Source organism: Somniosus microcephalus, chromosome 13 (genome assembly GCF_052327205.1).
Source record: "Somniosus microcephalus isolate GS21.2 chromosome 13, FLI_Smic_1.0, whole genome shotgun sequence".
Taxonomy (NCBI): Eukaryota; Metazoa; Chordata; class Chondrichthyes; order Squaliformes; family Somniosidae; genus Somniosus; species Somniosus microcephalus.
This window is the reverse complement of record NC_140999.1, coordinates 2844418-2861155: the sequence shown is the minus strand read 5'-3', so window position 1 is coordinate 2861155 and position 16738 is coordinate 2844418. Positions and strand designations below refer to the sequence as shown.

Here is a 16738-nt window from a genome sequence, read left to right as displayed (position 1 = left end):
CCTGTCTCTCTCTTCTCTCCCCTCTCCCTGTCCTCTCTCTCTCCCCTCTCCCTGCTCTCTCTCTCTCCATCTCTCTCTCTCTCTCCATCTCTCTCTCTCTCTCTCATCTCTCTCTCTCATCTCATCTCTCTCCTCCTCTCCCTGTCTCTCTCTCTCTCCCCTCTCTCTCTCTCTCCCCCTCTCCGTCTCTCTCTCTCTCCCCCTCTCCCTGTCTCTCTCTCTCCCTGTCTCTCTCTCTCCCCCTCTCCCTGTCTCTCTCTCTCTCTCTCCCCCTCTCCCTGTCTCTCTCTCTCTCCCCGTCTCTCTCTCCCTCTCTCTCTCTCTCTCCCCGTCTCTCTCTCTCCCCCTGTCTCTCTCTCTCTCTCTCTCTCTCCCCGTCTCTCTCTCTCCCCCTGTCTCTCTCTCTCTCTCTCTCTCTCCCCCTGTCTCTCTCCACCCCTCTGTGTATGCCTGTGTGTGTGTCTGTCCCACTTGCTCCCCGCGCCCCCCCTCTCCTGCGCAGATTTCCTCCTCTCCTTAATCCCGTGGCACAAACCGGGGAGTCATTGAATCTCAGTACTGAAGGAGGCCATTCGGCCCATCGTGCCTGTGCCGGCTCTTTGAAAGAGCTCTCCAATTAGTCCCACTCCCCCCTGCTCTTTCCCCAGAGCCCTGCACATTTTTCTTCAAGTATTTCTCCAATTCCCTTTTGAAAGTTACTATTGAATCTGCTTCCACTGCCCTTTCAGGCAGCGCATTCCAGATCACAACAACTCGCTGCGTAAAAACATTCTCCTCATCTCCCCTCTGGTTCTTTTGCCGATTATCTTCAATCTGTGTTCTCTGGTTACCGACCCTCCTGCCACTGGGAACAGTTTCTCCTTATTTACTCCATCAAAACCCTTCATGATTTTGAACACCTCAATTAAATCTCCTCTTAACCTTCTCTGCTCTAAGGAGAACAATCCCAGCTTCTCCAGTCTCTCCTCATGCGATTCTTCCCCACACGCCTTGCAGTGGGAATTAAGGGCTGGTGATCAGAAAGAAAGAACAGACTGGCATTTCTCCAGCGCCTTTCACAACCTCAGGACGTCCCAAAGCGCTTCACAGCCAATGAAGTACTTTTTGAAGTGGAGTCACTGTTGTAATGTAGGCAACGCGGCCAATTTGCGCACAGCAAGCTCCCACAAACTGCGACGTGATAATGACCAGACAATCTGTTGTAGTGATGTTGATTGAGGGATAAATATTGGCCCAGGACACCGGGGAGAACTCCCCCTGCTCTTCTTTGAAATAGTGCCCGTGGGATCTTTTACATCCACCCGAGAGAGCAGACGGGGCCTCGGTTTAACATCTCATCCGAAAGGCGGCACCTCTGACAGTGCAGCACTCCCTCAGTACTGCCCCTCCGACAGTGCAGCACTCCCTCAGTACTGCACCTCTGACAGTGCAGCACTCCCTCAGTACTGCACCTCCGACAGTGCAGCACTCCCTCAGTACTGCACCTCTGACAGTGCAGCACTCCCTCAGTACTGCACTGGGAGTGTCAGCCTAGATGTTGTGCTCAAGTCTCTGGAGTGGGACTGGAACCCACAACCTTCTGACTCAGAGGCGCGAATGCTGCCCACTGAGCCACAGCTGACAGCCATCAGGAGCAGGATCCCTGGCTGATGTGGTTCAGGCCGGGGGAGGGGGAGTACAGTTCCTGTATCGGCGGGGCACCACACTGGGTGCGCAGACACCATGTCCAGCGACACAGGTGGTGCCCTGCACACTTCCAGCGATGACACCGCGTTGCGACGGGGTTGGGATCTTTCCTGAAGTGTCGCCAATCCCGTTGAGAATTTTAGTGAGGAGAAAATAGCCAAGGCAGCCCACAAGAGAGGCACCGAACCCCCATTTAACACACGCCCAGGTCTGACACCAGCCCGAGGACATGAGAGAGTCACACAACTGGAAGCGGTTCACATGTAATCAAAGGAATGATCTAAATCAAAGGGGAAAGACTTTCTCTTAGGGTAAAGCCAGCTGCAGTTAAACTATCAAAACCCAACAGAGTGAACGGCACTGAGACTGGGCGTGACCGCACAGTACTCCCCTCGACCCCCCCACCCCTGAAAAATATGGTGCCGTCCATGTAGCTCTCCCCCCCCGCCCAGAAACACATGGTGCAGTCCATACAGCACTTGGTCCAATGGCGGCACAAAGCCGCGTGGAGCTCAATCCTGCATTGGGTTCAAGGGTTGGAGGCGGTCCAGGCACAGGTGTGTGTGACGTGTGGACACTCCCCAAACCAGGAGCACCATTGCTGGCCGCAAGCACTCGATACAGATGGGAGCACGCCAGCAGCTTGCCGTCCCACCCGCAAGGGAACCGAACCCCACATCAGCAGCTCACCGTCCCACTCGCAAGGGAACCGAACCCCACATCAGTGGGACCACACCAGCAGCTCACCGTCCCATCAGCAGAAAAGAAAAAAGACTTGCATTTCTATAGCGCCTTTCATGACCACCGGATGTCCCAAAGCGCTTTACAGACAATGAAGTCTTTTTGAAGTGTAGTCACTGTTGTAATGTAGGAAACGCGGCAGCCAATTTGCGCACAGCAAGCTCCCACAAACAGCAATGTGATAAATGACCAGATAATCTGTTTTAGTGATGTTGATTGAGGGATAAATATTGGCCCCAGGACACCGGGGAGAACTCCCCTGCTCTTCTTCGAAATAGTGGCCATGGGATCTTTTACATCCACCCGAGACGGCAGATGGGGCCTCGGTTTAACATCTCATCCGAAAGACGGCACCTTCGACAGTGCAGCATTCCCTCAGTACTGCCCCTCCGACAGTGCGGCGCTCCCTCAGTACTGCCCCTCCGACAGTGTGGCACTCCCTCAGTACTGCCCCTCCGACAGTGCAGTGCTCCCTCAGTACTGCCCCTCCGACAGTGTGGCACTCCCTCAGTACTGCCCCTCCGACAGTGCAGTGCTCCCTCAGTACTGCCCCTCCGACAGTGTGGCACTCCCTCAGTACTGCGCTGGGAGTGCCAGCCTGGATTTTGTGCTCAAGTCTCTGGAGCAAGACTTGAACCCACAACCTTTTGACTCAGAGGAGAGTGCGCTACCCACCGAGCCACAGGGGTCCGCCCGCCATCAGTGGGCAGCTGATGGGTTTCACGTACTTGGGCACGGAGATCGCGATGGGTTGGGTTAAGGTAAGGAATCCTCGGCATGATCTGGAGAGAAGTGTCTGCAGGGAAACCAGGACACCAGACACTGACCAGCTGAACGGTGTGTGTAACAAGCAAAGGGATATTGTGGCAGAGTTTTTATTTTTGTTGGGGGCGGGGGGTGATGGTTGGGGGGAGGAGTAAACACGAGACAGTTGGGAGTGAGGAAATGACACGCGGTTCATTGGTTCTGCTCCATTCAGAGCCCGTGTTTGACTATTCGACCATGGAATCCCTTCTCATCTCGCCAGTCGAGCCCCTTGTGGTAAACCACTGTTATACCTGTCTGTATGTGTATGTTTATTCCACTAGGTACAGGTCTGGACATGCCTCGGCTGACTCCTCCCACTATTCCAGGTATATAAGTGACTACCTCCCTGTCCCTTAGTATTCTGGATGGGTCGACCACTCGAGACAAGACCTTCATTCTTTAGTTAATGAAAGCCTGATTGTTACTCGCTTAACCTGTCTTTTGAGTAATTGATGGCACATCAATTTTATTAACTAAATTTTTTATAATGGAGAAGATCCTCACACCAGCATGCCTGGACCTGGACAGTCGGGAAGCGGACGCTTCCACCAAGTTTGCTCACTGGCTCACGTGCTTCGAGGCATTCCTGACTGCCTCCACTGCGGTCGCAACGGATGCGGACAAACTGTCTGTCCTGATCTCCAAGGTGAACCACCGAGTGTACTCAGTCATCCGGGACGCGACCTCGTACACAGCCGCCCTCCAGCTCAAGACCCAGTACACGCGTCCTGTGAACGAAGTTTACGCCAGGCACCTCCTGGGGAGTCGCAAGCAACAACCTGGGGAATCGACTGAGGAATACCTCCAAGCACTGTCCGTGCTTGGCCGGGCCTGTGGGTGTAAGGCGGTAACGCCCACTAAGTACACGGAGGAACTGATCCGGGATGCCTTCGTAGCGGGCCACAGGTCCAACTACACCCGACAGCGACTGCTGGAGCAGAGTGACCTCAGCCTCGACAAAGCCTCCGAAATCACACTAACGCTGGACGCAGCCTACCGGGGCATGGATGCCTATTCCTCTGCACCGCGGACAACGACAACCTGGGACACGGTAGGACAGCCCCATAGCACCGTGCCACCCCAGCCACAGCCCAACAACGGCCCAACCACTGCAGCAGTGTCCCAAAGCCAGACAGCAGTATCCCAAGGCCAGAAATGCTACTTCTGTGGCCAGGCCAAACACCCCAGAGCGCGCTGCCCGGCGAAGAATGCGACCTGCTCGGGCTGCGGGAAAAAGGGACACTACGCTAGCATCTGCAAGGCCAAAGCCACCCCGAACGCCAGCAGCGCCGCGTGTGGGCCGTGCGAGCCGCCATCTTGGGCCCCCAACAGCGCCGCGTGTGGGCCGTGCGGGCCGCCATCTTGGGCCTCCCCTGCCACGTGCGAACCACCGCAGCAGCAGCCATCTTGGACGACTCCAGCCACATGGGAATCATGGACACCGCCATCTTGGACGCCAGCCGGGACGCAGCAGGCCGCCAACCCCCCCCCCATCTGATACCCGCAGCGACACACCGACCCCTACGCTGGCCTCTGTTACGCTGGACCAAACGAGACCGCACCAACTAGCTCGGTCCAAAATGGACGTCAAGGTAAACGGCCATGCAATAAACTGCCTTTTTGACTCCGGGAGCACAGAGAGCTTCATCCACCCCGACACGGTGCGGCGTTGCTCTCTCCCAGTCCTGCCTGCGCACCAGCGGATTTCTATGGCCGCCGAGTCCCAGTCAGCGGACATTGGCGGCTACTGCGTGGTGACACTAGTAGTAGACGGGACTGTGTTCAATAATTTTAAACTCCTGGTCCTGCCCCAACTTTACGCTGCCGTTCTACTGGGGTTGGATTTTCAGTGCCACCTCAAAAGCGTTACGATGGCGTACGGTGGCCCCCTCCCCCCACTCACAGTCCGCAGCCAGCAGCCTCCAAATTGCCCGCCGCGCACCAGATGCAACCTCTCCACACTCAGAGTCCCACCCCCCCCACTGTTTGCTAACCTCACCCCCGACTGTAAGCCCATCGCCACAAAGAGCAGGCGATACAGTGCCGGGGACAGGGTTTTCATCAAAACCGAAGTGGAGCGGCTCCTGAAGGAGGGGATTATTGAGGGCAGCTCCAGCCCCTGGCGAGCCCAGGTCGTGGTCGTTAAGACCGGCGAGAAACAACGCCTGGTCATCGACTACAGCCAAACAATAAACCACTACACCCTGCTGGACGCCTACCCACTCCCCCGCATAGCTGACATGGTCAACCAGATCGCGCAGTACCACGTCTTTTCGACCATTGACCTGAAATCAGCGTACCACCAGCTCCCCATCCGCCCCGAAGACCGCCAGTATACTGCTTTTGAGGCAAACGGCCGCCTTTATCACTTCCTTAGGGTTCCCTTTGGCGTTACCAACGGGGTCTCCGTCTTCCAAAGGGAGATGGACCGGATGGTCGATCAAAACGAGCTGCAGGCCACTTTCCCTTACCAAGACAATGTGACCATCTGCGGCCATGACTTGCAGGACCTTGACGCAAACCTCGAGAAATTCCTTCGCACCGCCCAACTCCTGAACCTGACATATAACAAGGAGAAGTGCATATTCCGCACAGACCGCCTCGCCATCCTTGGCTGTGTTGTGGAACACGGTCATCGGTCCCAACCCGGACCGGATGCGTCCCCTTATGGAACTCCCACTGCCCCACTGCCTAAAAGCTCTGAAGAGGTGCCTAGGGTTTTTTTCCTACTACGCCCAGTGGGTCCCCTACTATGCAGACAAAGCCCGTCCGCTGATCAAATCCACCTCTTTTCCCCTGATGGCAGAGGCCCGCTCGGCCTTCCACCGTATCAAGGAGGACATTGCCAAAGCCACCATGCACGCAGTGGACGAATCCATCCCCTTCCAGGTGGAAAGCGATGCGTCCGACTTCGCTCTGGCCGCCACCCTTAATCAGGCGGGGAGACCTGTGGCATTCTTCTCACGAACCCTCCAGGGCCCGGAGACCAGACACTCCGCGGTCGAGAAGGAGGCCCAGGCTATTGTGGAGGCTGTGCGTCATTGGAGGCACTACCTGGCCGGAAAACGATTTACCCTGCTCACTGACCAGCGTTCAGTTGCTTTTATGTTCAACAACAAGCAGAGGGGCAAAATCAAAAATGACAAGATCTTGAGGTGGAGAATCGAACTTTCCACCTACAATTACGAGATCTTGTACCGGCCTGGGAAGCTCAATGAACCCCCAGATGCCCTATCGCGTGGCACCTGCGCCAGCACGCAGATCGATAGGCTGAGGGCCCTCCACAATGACCTCTGCCACCCGGGGGTCACCAGGTTCTTCCACTTCATCAAGGCCCACAACCTGCCTTACTCCATTGAGGAGGTCAGGACCATGACCAAGAACTGCCAAGTCTGCGCTGAGTGCAAACCGCACTTTTATAGACCAGACAGAGCCCACCTGATAAAAGCCACTCGCCCTTTCGAACGCCTGAGCGTCGATTTTAAAGGGCCTCTCCCCTCCTCCGACCGCAATGTGTGCTTCCTCAACATCATTGACGAGTACTCCCGTTTCCCGTTCGCTATCCCCTGCCCGGACATGACCAGTGCCACGGTCATTAAATGTCTGAACAGCCTCTTCACCCTGTTCGGTTTCCCCAGCTATATCCATAGTGACCGGGGCTCATCGTTTATGAGCGACGAACTCCGCCAGTACCTGCTCGCTAGGGGTATAGCCACAAGCAGGACCACCAGTTACAACCCCCGGGGGAACGGACAGGTGGAAAGAGAGAATGCAACAGTTTGGAAGGCCGCCCTACTAGCCTTAAAGTCTAGGGGCCTTCCGACCTCCTGCTGGCAGGAGGTGCTCCCCGATGCGCTCCACTCGATTCGGTCACTGCTCTGCACTGCCACCAATGCCACCCCTCACGAGAAAATGTTTGTCTTCCCAAGGAAGTCCACATCGGGGACAGCGTTACCGCCATGGCTGATGTCCCCAGGGCCGGTACTACTGAGAAGACATGCGAGGACCAATAAAACGTACCCCCTGGTCGAGAGGGTCGACCTCCTCCACGCCAACCCCCAGTACGCTTACATTGCGTACTCGGACGGGCGGGAGGACACAGTCTCCATACGAGACCTCGCACCCTCGGGGACCGCTGTAACCCACTACCCATTACCACCCCCCCCCCCCCACGACCCGATATCCAACCCCAGCAGCCGGCTCGCCTTGGACCGTCACCCACGAGGACTACACTCCAGTGCCCCAGCCTACACGGGACGCGACGCCGGAAGCTCCACCACCCCTGCCGTCGCCACGTCGATCACAGCGGCAGACAAGACCTCTGGAGAGACTCCAATACAGGAACTTTTAAATACACTTCACCCCGCCGGACTCATTTTTAAACAAGGGGTGAATGTGGTAAACCACTGTTATACCTGTCTGTATGTGTATGTGTATTCCACTAGGTACAGGTCTGGACATGCCTCGGCTGACTCCTCCCACTATTCCAGGTATATAAGTGACTACCTCCCAGTCCCTTAGTATTCTGGACGGGTCGACCACTGGAGACTAGACCTTCATTCTTTAGTTAATAAAAGCCTGGTTGTTACTCGCTCAACCTCAGTCTTTGGAGTAATTAATGGCGCATCAATCCTACATTAGATCCGCTGGGAAAAGGGAACGGAGATCGGATGGCCCTGGCCAAGGACTGATGGTCAGTCACTGACCCAGTGTCTCAGGGCACGCACACTGACCCAGAGCGAGTGTGAGCACGTTGACCTTGTGTGCGAGTGACTATGAGAAAACGAGAACGTACACGGGTCCGGTGCGCGGGTCAATGTCCGCGTGCTCACACGCACACTGGGCCAAAGTATGTACAGACACAGACCAATACGTCACTCTAGAAAGGCAGAGGCTGCTGCTCCAAAAACCCTCCAGCACGTTCCCTGTGACTGAGCCCAGACGCCCAGCCCGAGCTGCACACAGACTGATCCAATCTCAGGACCACAAGAGCCCAGCCTGGTGGCTGAGAGATGCCAGGTTTCCACTTGCTCCATCTGTTTGTAACTAAATTAATCCTCTGTAGATGATCCAATTCTCCAGACGCTGGCGGCATCACATCTCCCATCAACAGCAGACAACACACGCACTGGGGGAGGGGGAGTCCCCCATCCCCTTTCCCCCTCCCCATCCCCACCATCCCCTCCCCATCCCCACCATCCCCTCCCCACCCCACCATCCCCTCCCCACCCCACCTACCTCTTTCGACAGGGTCGCAGTTACACCCTCCGGAGAACAGGATGAGTTCGACAGCAAACCCTCTCTGTTCCTGTTGGGAAATCGGGGGGCGGGGGGGAGAGAGAGGGGGGGGGGGGGAAGAGAGCGAGAGAGACAGAGAGGGGCGGGGGGGGGGGGGAAAGAGAGAGAGAGAGAGAGTGAATAAACATTCCTCTGGTTATAACCGATGGACAATCAGCCCCGATTCTCACGGTGAGTTGTATGAAACCAGCCTGGAGCCTCTCATCCCTCCGCTGCACTGGGGCTACATCGACGGGTGGTCACATTCTCCGCCCATTAATGGGGGCAGGTTATTATTCTAGTCCAGTCGCTTCCACCATCAGCCCATTAACAGCAGGTGGGGAATGGAGGAAACTTGAGGCGATCCCCTCCCTCACCCAGGACAGATTGAAGAACCCAAACCTAATCAGATAGAGGAGCTGCAGGCCTGACCCACCGGGGACCCCAGGCCTGACCCACCGGGGACCCCAGGCCTGACCCACCGGGGACCCCAGGCCTGACCCACCGGGGACCCCAGGCCTGACCCACCGGGGACCCCAGGCCTGACCCACCGGGGACCCCAGGCCTGACCCACCGGGGACCCCAGGCCTGACCCACCGGGAGGCTGCAGGACGAGACTTACTTTGTGCTTTTCAGTGGCGGCGGATGATTCTCTTTCTTCTCCGTGGTGGGGCTTGCGGCCTCGCCTTGCCGCTTATCTTTCCACTTCTCCGCCTTGTTTCTCAGCTTTCCGTGGTCGTTGTAACGGTGGATGGTTCCTGGCAAGGATCCGGGACTGTCCAGCGCTTTTCTGGGCGTTCGCCCGCTGTGTTCCTCACCACCAGCGGCCTGAGACAGGGATCTTTCTGCCGAGGCCTTCTTTGGCGGCGCAGTCTCGTCGGTGACCAGGCGAAGGCTTTTAGGCCTCTTGGGCTGAGATGGCAACGGTTTGCTTTTGTCCTGCTCGCCCGCTTCACCGCTATTGACCGAGTCGGTGACCCGCTGCTTCTCCCAGACCACACTCTGCTCCGGGATGAGCTTGGCCTCAGTCTCTCCCTCCGGCGACGTGGCATTCTCTGGCCGCTCCTGTCCCAAAGGTCGGCGATTGCCCTGCTGCCCTCTGACCTCTCCCTTGGCCATAATGCTGGCGCTCTGCGCCATCTTTTCCACGATCTCGATGGTTTTAACCGGCCGGTCAAGCGCAAGGGTCGCTGAGGGATCATCCTGAGGGGCCGGCGACACCAGCTGCTGCTGCAGCTCATCGTGTTTCAAGCCCCGCAGCCGCCGATTCTCGCGTTTCTCCCGGCAGGAGTTTGACCTCTCCTTGCCCTCTGCCAGGGGTTTCTGGGGCGAGACGGCGACATTTTCCCGGGGCTCCTGTGACTCTCCCAGGCCCACAGTCTCCACCGGGGGAGGCAGTTCCGGCGAAACCTCAACCCCTTCAACCGCCTTAGTGTCCTGGTCAACTGCAGGCTGGGATTGGATGAATTCTCGCTCCCTCTCCTTTGCCCGCTCCCTCTGCTCCGCTTCCTCCTGCGCTCGCCGCTTCTCCTGGATGATTAAACGGACCCTGGCAACAAAAACAGTTTAAAACGGCGATTGGACGATGCAATGAGTTAAAAAAAAACTTGCATTTCTATAGCGCCTTTCACCAACTCAGGACATCCCAAAGCGCTTTACAGCCAATGAAGTACTTTTGAAGTGTGGTCACTATTGTAATGTAGGAAACACGGCAGCCAATTTGTGCACAGCAAGCTCCCACAAACAGCAATGTGATAATGACCAGATCATCTGTTTTAGTGATGTTGGTTGAGGGATAAATATTGGCCCCAGGACACCGGGGAGAACTCCCCTGCTCTTCTTCAAATATTGTCCATGGGATCTTTTACATCCACCCGAGGGGGCAGATGGGGCCTTAGTTTAACAACTCATCCGAAAGACAGCAACTCCGACAGTGCAGTGCTCTCTCAGTACGGCCCCTCCAACTGTGCGGTGCTCCCTCAGTACTGCCCCTCCGACAGTGCGGCGCTCCCTCAGTACTGCCCCTCCGACAGTGCAGCGCTCCCTCAGTACTGCCCCTCCGACAGTGCAGCGCTCCCTCAGTACTGCCCCTCCGACAGTGCAGCACTCCCTCAGTACTGCCCCTCCGACAGTGCGGCGCTCCCTCAGTACTGCCGCTCCGACAGTGCAGCGCTCCCTCAGTACTGCCCCTCCGACAGTGCAGCACTCCCTCAGTACTGCCCCTCCGACAGTGCGGCGCTCCCTCAGTACTGCCCCTCCGACAGTGCAGCGCTCCCTCAGTACTGCCCCTCCGACAGTGCGGCGCTCCCTCAGTACTGCCCCTCCGACAGTGCAGCACTCCCTCAGTACTGCCCCTCCGACAGTGCAGCACTCCCTCAGTACTGCCCCTCCGACAGTGCAGCGCTCTCTCAGTACTGCCCCTCCGACAGTGCAGCACTCCCACAGTACTGCCCCTCCGACAGTGCAGCACTCCCTCAGTACTGCCTCTCCGACAGTGCAGCACTCCCTCAGTACTGCCCCTCCGACAGTGCAGCACTCCCACAGTACTGCCCCTCCGACAGTGCAGCGCTCTCTCAGTACTGCCCCTCCGACAGTGCAGCACTCCCACAGTACTGCCCCTCCGACAGTGCAGCACTCCCTCAGTACTGCCCCTCCGACAGTGCAGCACTCCCTCAGTACTGCCCCTCCGACAGTGCGGTGCTCCCACAGTACTGCCCCTCCGACAGTGCGGCGCTCCCTCGGTACTGCCCCTCCGACAGTGCGGTGCTCCCTCAGTACTGCCCCTCCGACAGTGCGGTGCTCCCTCAGTACTGCCCCTCCGACAGTGCAGCGCTCCCTCAGTACTGCCCCTCCGACAGTGCGGTGCTCCCACAGTACTGCCCCTCCGACAGTGCAGCACTCCCACAGTACTGCCCCTCCGACAGTGCGGTGCTCCCACAGTACCGCCCCTCCGACAGTGCGGTGCTCCCTCAGTACTGCCCCTCCGACAGTGCAGCGCTCCCTCAGTACTGCCCCTCCGACAGTGCGGTGCTCCCACAGTACTGCCCCTCCGACAGTGCAGCACTCCCACAGTACTGCCCCTCCGACAGTGCGGTGCTCCCACAGTACCGCCCCTCCGACAGTGCAGCACTCCCACAGTACTGCCCCTCCGACAGTGCGGTGCTCCCACAGTACTGCCCCTCCGACAGTGCAGCACTCCCACAGTACTGCCCCTCCGACAGTGCGGTGCTCCCACAGTACCGCCCCTCCGACAGTGCAGCACTCCCACAGTACTGCCCCTCCGACTGTGCGGCGCTCCCTCAGTACTGCCCCTCCGACAGTGCGGTGCTCCCTCAGTACTGCCCCTCCGACAGTGCAGCGCTCCCTCAGTACTGCCCCTCCGACAGTGCGGTGCTCCCACAGTACTGCCCCTCCGACAGTGCAGCACTCCCACAGTACTGCCCCTCCGACAGTGCAGCACTCCCACAGTACTGCCCCTCCGACAGTGCGGTGCACCCACAGTACTGCCCCTCCGACAGTGCAGCGCTCTCTCAGTACTGCCCCTCCGACAGTGCAGCACTCCCACAGTACTGCCCCTCCGACAGTGCGGCTCTCCCTCAGTACTGCCCCTCCGACAGTGCGGCTCTCCCTCAGTACTGCCCCTCCGACAGTGCGGTGCTCCCTCAGTACTGCCCCTCCGACAGTGCGGCTCTCCCTCAGTACTGCCCCTCCGGGAGAGGTGCTCAGAGTCACAGTCTAAGAGGTGGGCTGTGACGGGGCGAAGAGGTGCAGGACCGGAATTCCAGGGTGTGGGGCCAAGAGGAAGCCAGAGAGCGTTGATACACAGCTGGAACTGGCGGAGACTGCCGAGGCAGGAAGGGGAGGTTGACAGTGAGAAACTATTTCCTCTGACGTGGGGAAAAAAGACAGACAGACTTGCATTTATATAGCACCTTTCACAACCACTGGACATCCCAGATATAGTCCTATTTGAAGTGGAGTCACTGTTGTAATGTAGGAAACGTGGCAGCCAATTTGTGCACAGCAAGCTCCCACAAACAGCAATGTGACAATGACCAGTTAATCTGTTTTGGTGATGTTGGTTGAGGGATAAATATTGGCCCCAGGACACCGGGGAGAACTCCCCTGCTCTTCTTCGGAATATCATTAAAAACCCTATTGGGTCACGAATATTGTTCGGGAGGGAACCTTCCCTGTTGCACAGACTGGGCTTGTATTCCCTGGAGTTTAGAAGATTAAGGGCTGATCTGATCGAGGTGTTTAAGATGATTGAAGGAGTTGATGGGGTGGAGAGATAGAAACTATTTCCTCTGGTGGGGGGAGTCCAGAACAAGGGGGCAGAACCTTAAAATTAGAGCCAGGCCGTTCAGGGGTGATGTCAGGAAGCACTTCTTCACACAAAGGGTGGTGGAAATCGGGAACTCTCTCCCCCAGAGAGCTGTTGAGGCTGGGGGTCAATTGGAGCTTTCAAGATTGAGATGGATCGATTTTTGTTGGGCGAGGGTATTAAGGGTTACGGAACCAAGGCGGGTAAATGGAGTTAAGAAGTGAAAAGTGAAATAGGCTCGAGGGGCTGAATGGCCTCCTCCTGTTCCTATGACACTGACGGAGAGGAGAGATTAGCAAATGGAGACGAGGTTGTGAATTCAATTGTAATCCCTGGAGTCAGGAACAACTTGACGAGTCGGACGGTTTTATTGAACCTGTAGCGACACTTACCGTTTCCTTGCTAGGTACCCGCGACTCGCAGCCTGGCACAGCACGATCCAGTGGACCTGCTTCAGATACGCTCGTCTCTGGATGTGTCCTCGCCACACCTGCTGGATCAGACTCGCAGCACTGCGCCTCTGTAAGGCCAATCTCACCAAGTAGGAGCGGCAGTACGCCTGGAGACAGAGAGCAGTCACAGTGAGTGACCCTTACCCTGAATAAACAGTGACTCTGTACAGTTACAGTGAGTGACCCTTACCCTGAATAAACAGTGACTCTGTACAGTTACAGTGAGTGACCCTTACTCTGAATAAACAGTGACTCTGTACAGTTACACAGTGAGTGACCCTTACCCTGAATAAACAGTGACTCTGTACCGTTACAGTGAGTGACCCTTACCCTGAATAAACAGTGACTCTGTACAGTTACAGTGAGTGACCCTTACCCTTACCCAGTGACTGCCGTTACACAGACTTTGACCGTCAGTACGCTGCCTCCAGCTGTTTGCCCTTTCACTGTTGATAATAACAAGCTGTGTTGGTGCAGCTCACCCACCTGGATGGTGACGGCAGCTTGCCTCATCTTCAGGAACCGTCTCCTTTCCAGAACCGCCCGGAACCAAGTCTGCAGGAGAAGGATTTTCCGTATCACCTCCCTGTGCAAAATATCCTGAAGCTTCTGTCGTTCCGTCTCCTTCATAAAAACCTGGGGGTGGGGGGAGGACAGACAAAAACACGAATCACAGCAACCTTCAACACACAACGAGCAGCGAGGGACCAATGTCCGGTTGGGTCCCAGTCAGCTCTGAGGGAGTTGGTTGGAACAATTGGGTGATGTTGGTTTTACCCCCATTCCCCTCTCCTGAAGACCCCTGGCTTTTGCTGAGGTACAATTCCTCCAAGGCTCAGTCCGCTGTCCACCCATTCTTCGCAGACAGCGAGTGCTGGAGGTTGTTAAACCAAGGATTACTCGTCTGATTTGGACCTCGCCTGAACTGCCCCTCCAACTGGACCAGCCACATAAATACTGTGACTACAAGAGGTCAGAGGCTGTGGCAAGTGCCTCACCTCCTGACTCCCCAAAGCCTTTCCACCATCTACAAGGCACAAGTAAGGAGTGTGATGGAATACTCTCCACTTGCCTGGATGAGTGCAGCTCCAACAACATTCAAGAAGCTCGGCACCATCCAGGACAAAGCAGCCCCCTTGATTGGCACCCCAATTTCAATTTCAATTTTATTGGTCACATAACTAAATACAAGAAGTGCAATCTAGTCAGTGAAATGCTTTTTTCTTGACGAGTCGAGAGCCCCAAGCAGCAAGAACACTTAGCCATCCAACACCTTAAACATTCACTCCCTCCACCACCGGCGCACCGTGGCTGCAGTGTGTACCATCTACAAGATGCACAGCAGCAACTCACCAAGGCTTCTTCGGCAGCACCTCCAAAACCCGCGACCTCTTCCACCTAGAAGGACGAGGGCAGCAGGCGCATGGGAACACCACCACCTCCAGGTTCCCCTCCAAGTCACACACACCATCCTGACTTAGAAATATATCGGCCGTTCCTTCATCGTTGCTGGGTCAAAATCCTGGAACTCCCTCCCTAACAGTGCTGTGGGAGCACCTTCACCACACAGACTGCAGCGGTTCAAGGCGGAGGCTCACCACCACCTTCTCGAGGGCAACTAGGGATGGGCAATAAATGCGTGCCCACATCCCACATTTAAAGAGGTCACTACACAATAATCAGGAGCAGGAACTCTGGCTGATTTCCCCCTTTCACAGCCCTGCAATCGCAGAGCCACAACTGGCCAAGCTGATGTGCCAGACCTGTCTATTTGCCTCAGGACCATACCATAGAAACATAGAAGATAGGAGCAGGAGGAGGCCATTCGGCCCTTCGAGCCTGCTCCGCCATTCAACGAGATCATGGCTGATCATCCAAACCCTAGCACCCGGTCCCTACACCGACAGCCATCCCACCCAAGCCCTATCCCCGTAACCCCGCGTATTTAATCCCCCCTAACACGAAGGGCCAATTTTTATCATAGCCAATCAACCTAACCTGCACATCTTTGGAATACCATGTATTCCGTTTCCCCACTGAGCCATCAGGGTGGTTTTTTCTTGCAGGATTCCTGTAATCTCTCTTCTTGGATAGAAAACGTTACAAAGCTAAGGTCTTTGCATTTACATGTCAGTCTGGGCGAATGTGGACCCGCTGAGCTCCACTACCCGTTGTAACCACTAGATGGAGCACGCTGACAGACTGAGGCCCCCTAGTGGCACAAACAGCTACTGCAGCATGGTTTGATCCCACATCTCCCACTGCTGGCCTCTGCGCTGAAACATTCCGCCAATAAGCTGCCAGGCCAGGCCGGGCTGGCTGATCATACCTTAGTTTTCCCAATCTGGCAGTTGCTCCTGTCCAACTCCAGCCTGTTGAACAAGGCCGCGACCACTTGCTGCACCGGCTCTGTGTCCTTCGGCAGCAAAACCCGGAACTGATCAATGAATTCCTGGAACAGGAAAGAGTCAGAGGTGAGAGACTGAGGTTAATGTCAGACTGCACTGTGACTGGGGCACGGGTTCCACACACACTGACTCTCACTGGGGTACGGGTTCCACACACACTGACTCTCACTGGGGTATGGGTTCCACACACACTGACTCTCACTGGGGTACGGGTTCCACACACACTGACTCTCACTGGGGTACGGGTTCCACAGACACTGACTCTCACTGGGGTACGGGTTCCACACACACTGACTCTCACTGGGGTACGGGTTCCACACACACTGACTCTCACTGGGGTACGGGTTCCACAGACACTGACTCTCACTGGGGTACGGGTTCCACACACACTGACTCTCACTGGGGTACAGGTTCCACAGACACTGACTCTCACTGGGGTACGGGTTCCACAGACACTGACTCTCACTGGGGTACGGGTTCCACACACACTGACTCTCACTGGGGTACGGGTTCCACACACACTGACTCTCACTGGGGTACGGGTTCCACAGGCACTGACTCTCACTGGGGTACGGGTTCCACAGGCACTGACTCTCACTGGGGTACGGGTTCCACAGACACTGACTCTCACTGGGGTACGGGTTCCACACACACTGACTCTCACTGGAGTACGGGTTCCACACACACTGACTCTCACTGGGGTACGGGTTCCACAGACACTGACTCTCACTGGGGTACGGGTTCCACAGACACTGACTCTCACTGGGGTACGGGTTCCACAGACACTGACTCTCACTGGGGTACGGGTTCCATAGGCACTTACTCTTACTGGGGTATGGGTTCCACACACACTGACTCTCACTGGGGTACGGGTTCCACACACACTGACTCTCACTGGGGTACGGGTTCCACACACACTGACTCTCACTGGGGTACGGGTTCCACACACACTGACTCTCACTGGGGTACGGGTTCCACACACACTGACTCTCACTGGGGTACGGGTTCCACACACACTGACTCTCACTGGGGTACGGGTT

The 16738-nt window shown here is 56.4% G+C and overlaps 1 protein-coding gene across 1 annotated transcript in view; it reads right to left on the bottom strand.

The window, feature by feature from the left end:
* Positions 1 to 3094: 3094 nt before the first annotated feature.
* LOC147107970 (unconventional myosin-IXb-like) overlaps positions 3095 to 16738 on the bottom strand; it is a 100122-nt gene continuing 86478 nt past the window's right edge. The window contains exons 11-16 of the mRNA XM_086005978.1: positions 15620 to 15742; positions 13777 to 13926; positions 13231 to 13397; positions 9134 to 10060; positions 8473 to 8542; positions 3095 to 3223 (exon numbers count right to left, since the gene is read on the bottom strand). Of these exons, the coding sequence (XP_085862104.1) occupies positions 3095 to 3223; positions 8473 to 8542; positions 9134 to 10060; positions 13231 to 13397; positions 13777 to 13926; positions 15620 to 15742 (1566 nt within the window). The remainder of the gene's footprint in view (positions 3224 to 8472; positions 8543 to 9133; positions 10061 to 13230; positions 13398 to 13776; positions 13927 to 15619; positions 15743 to 16738) is intronic.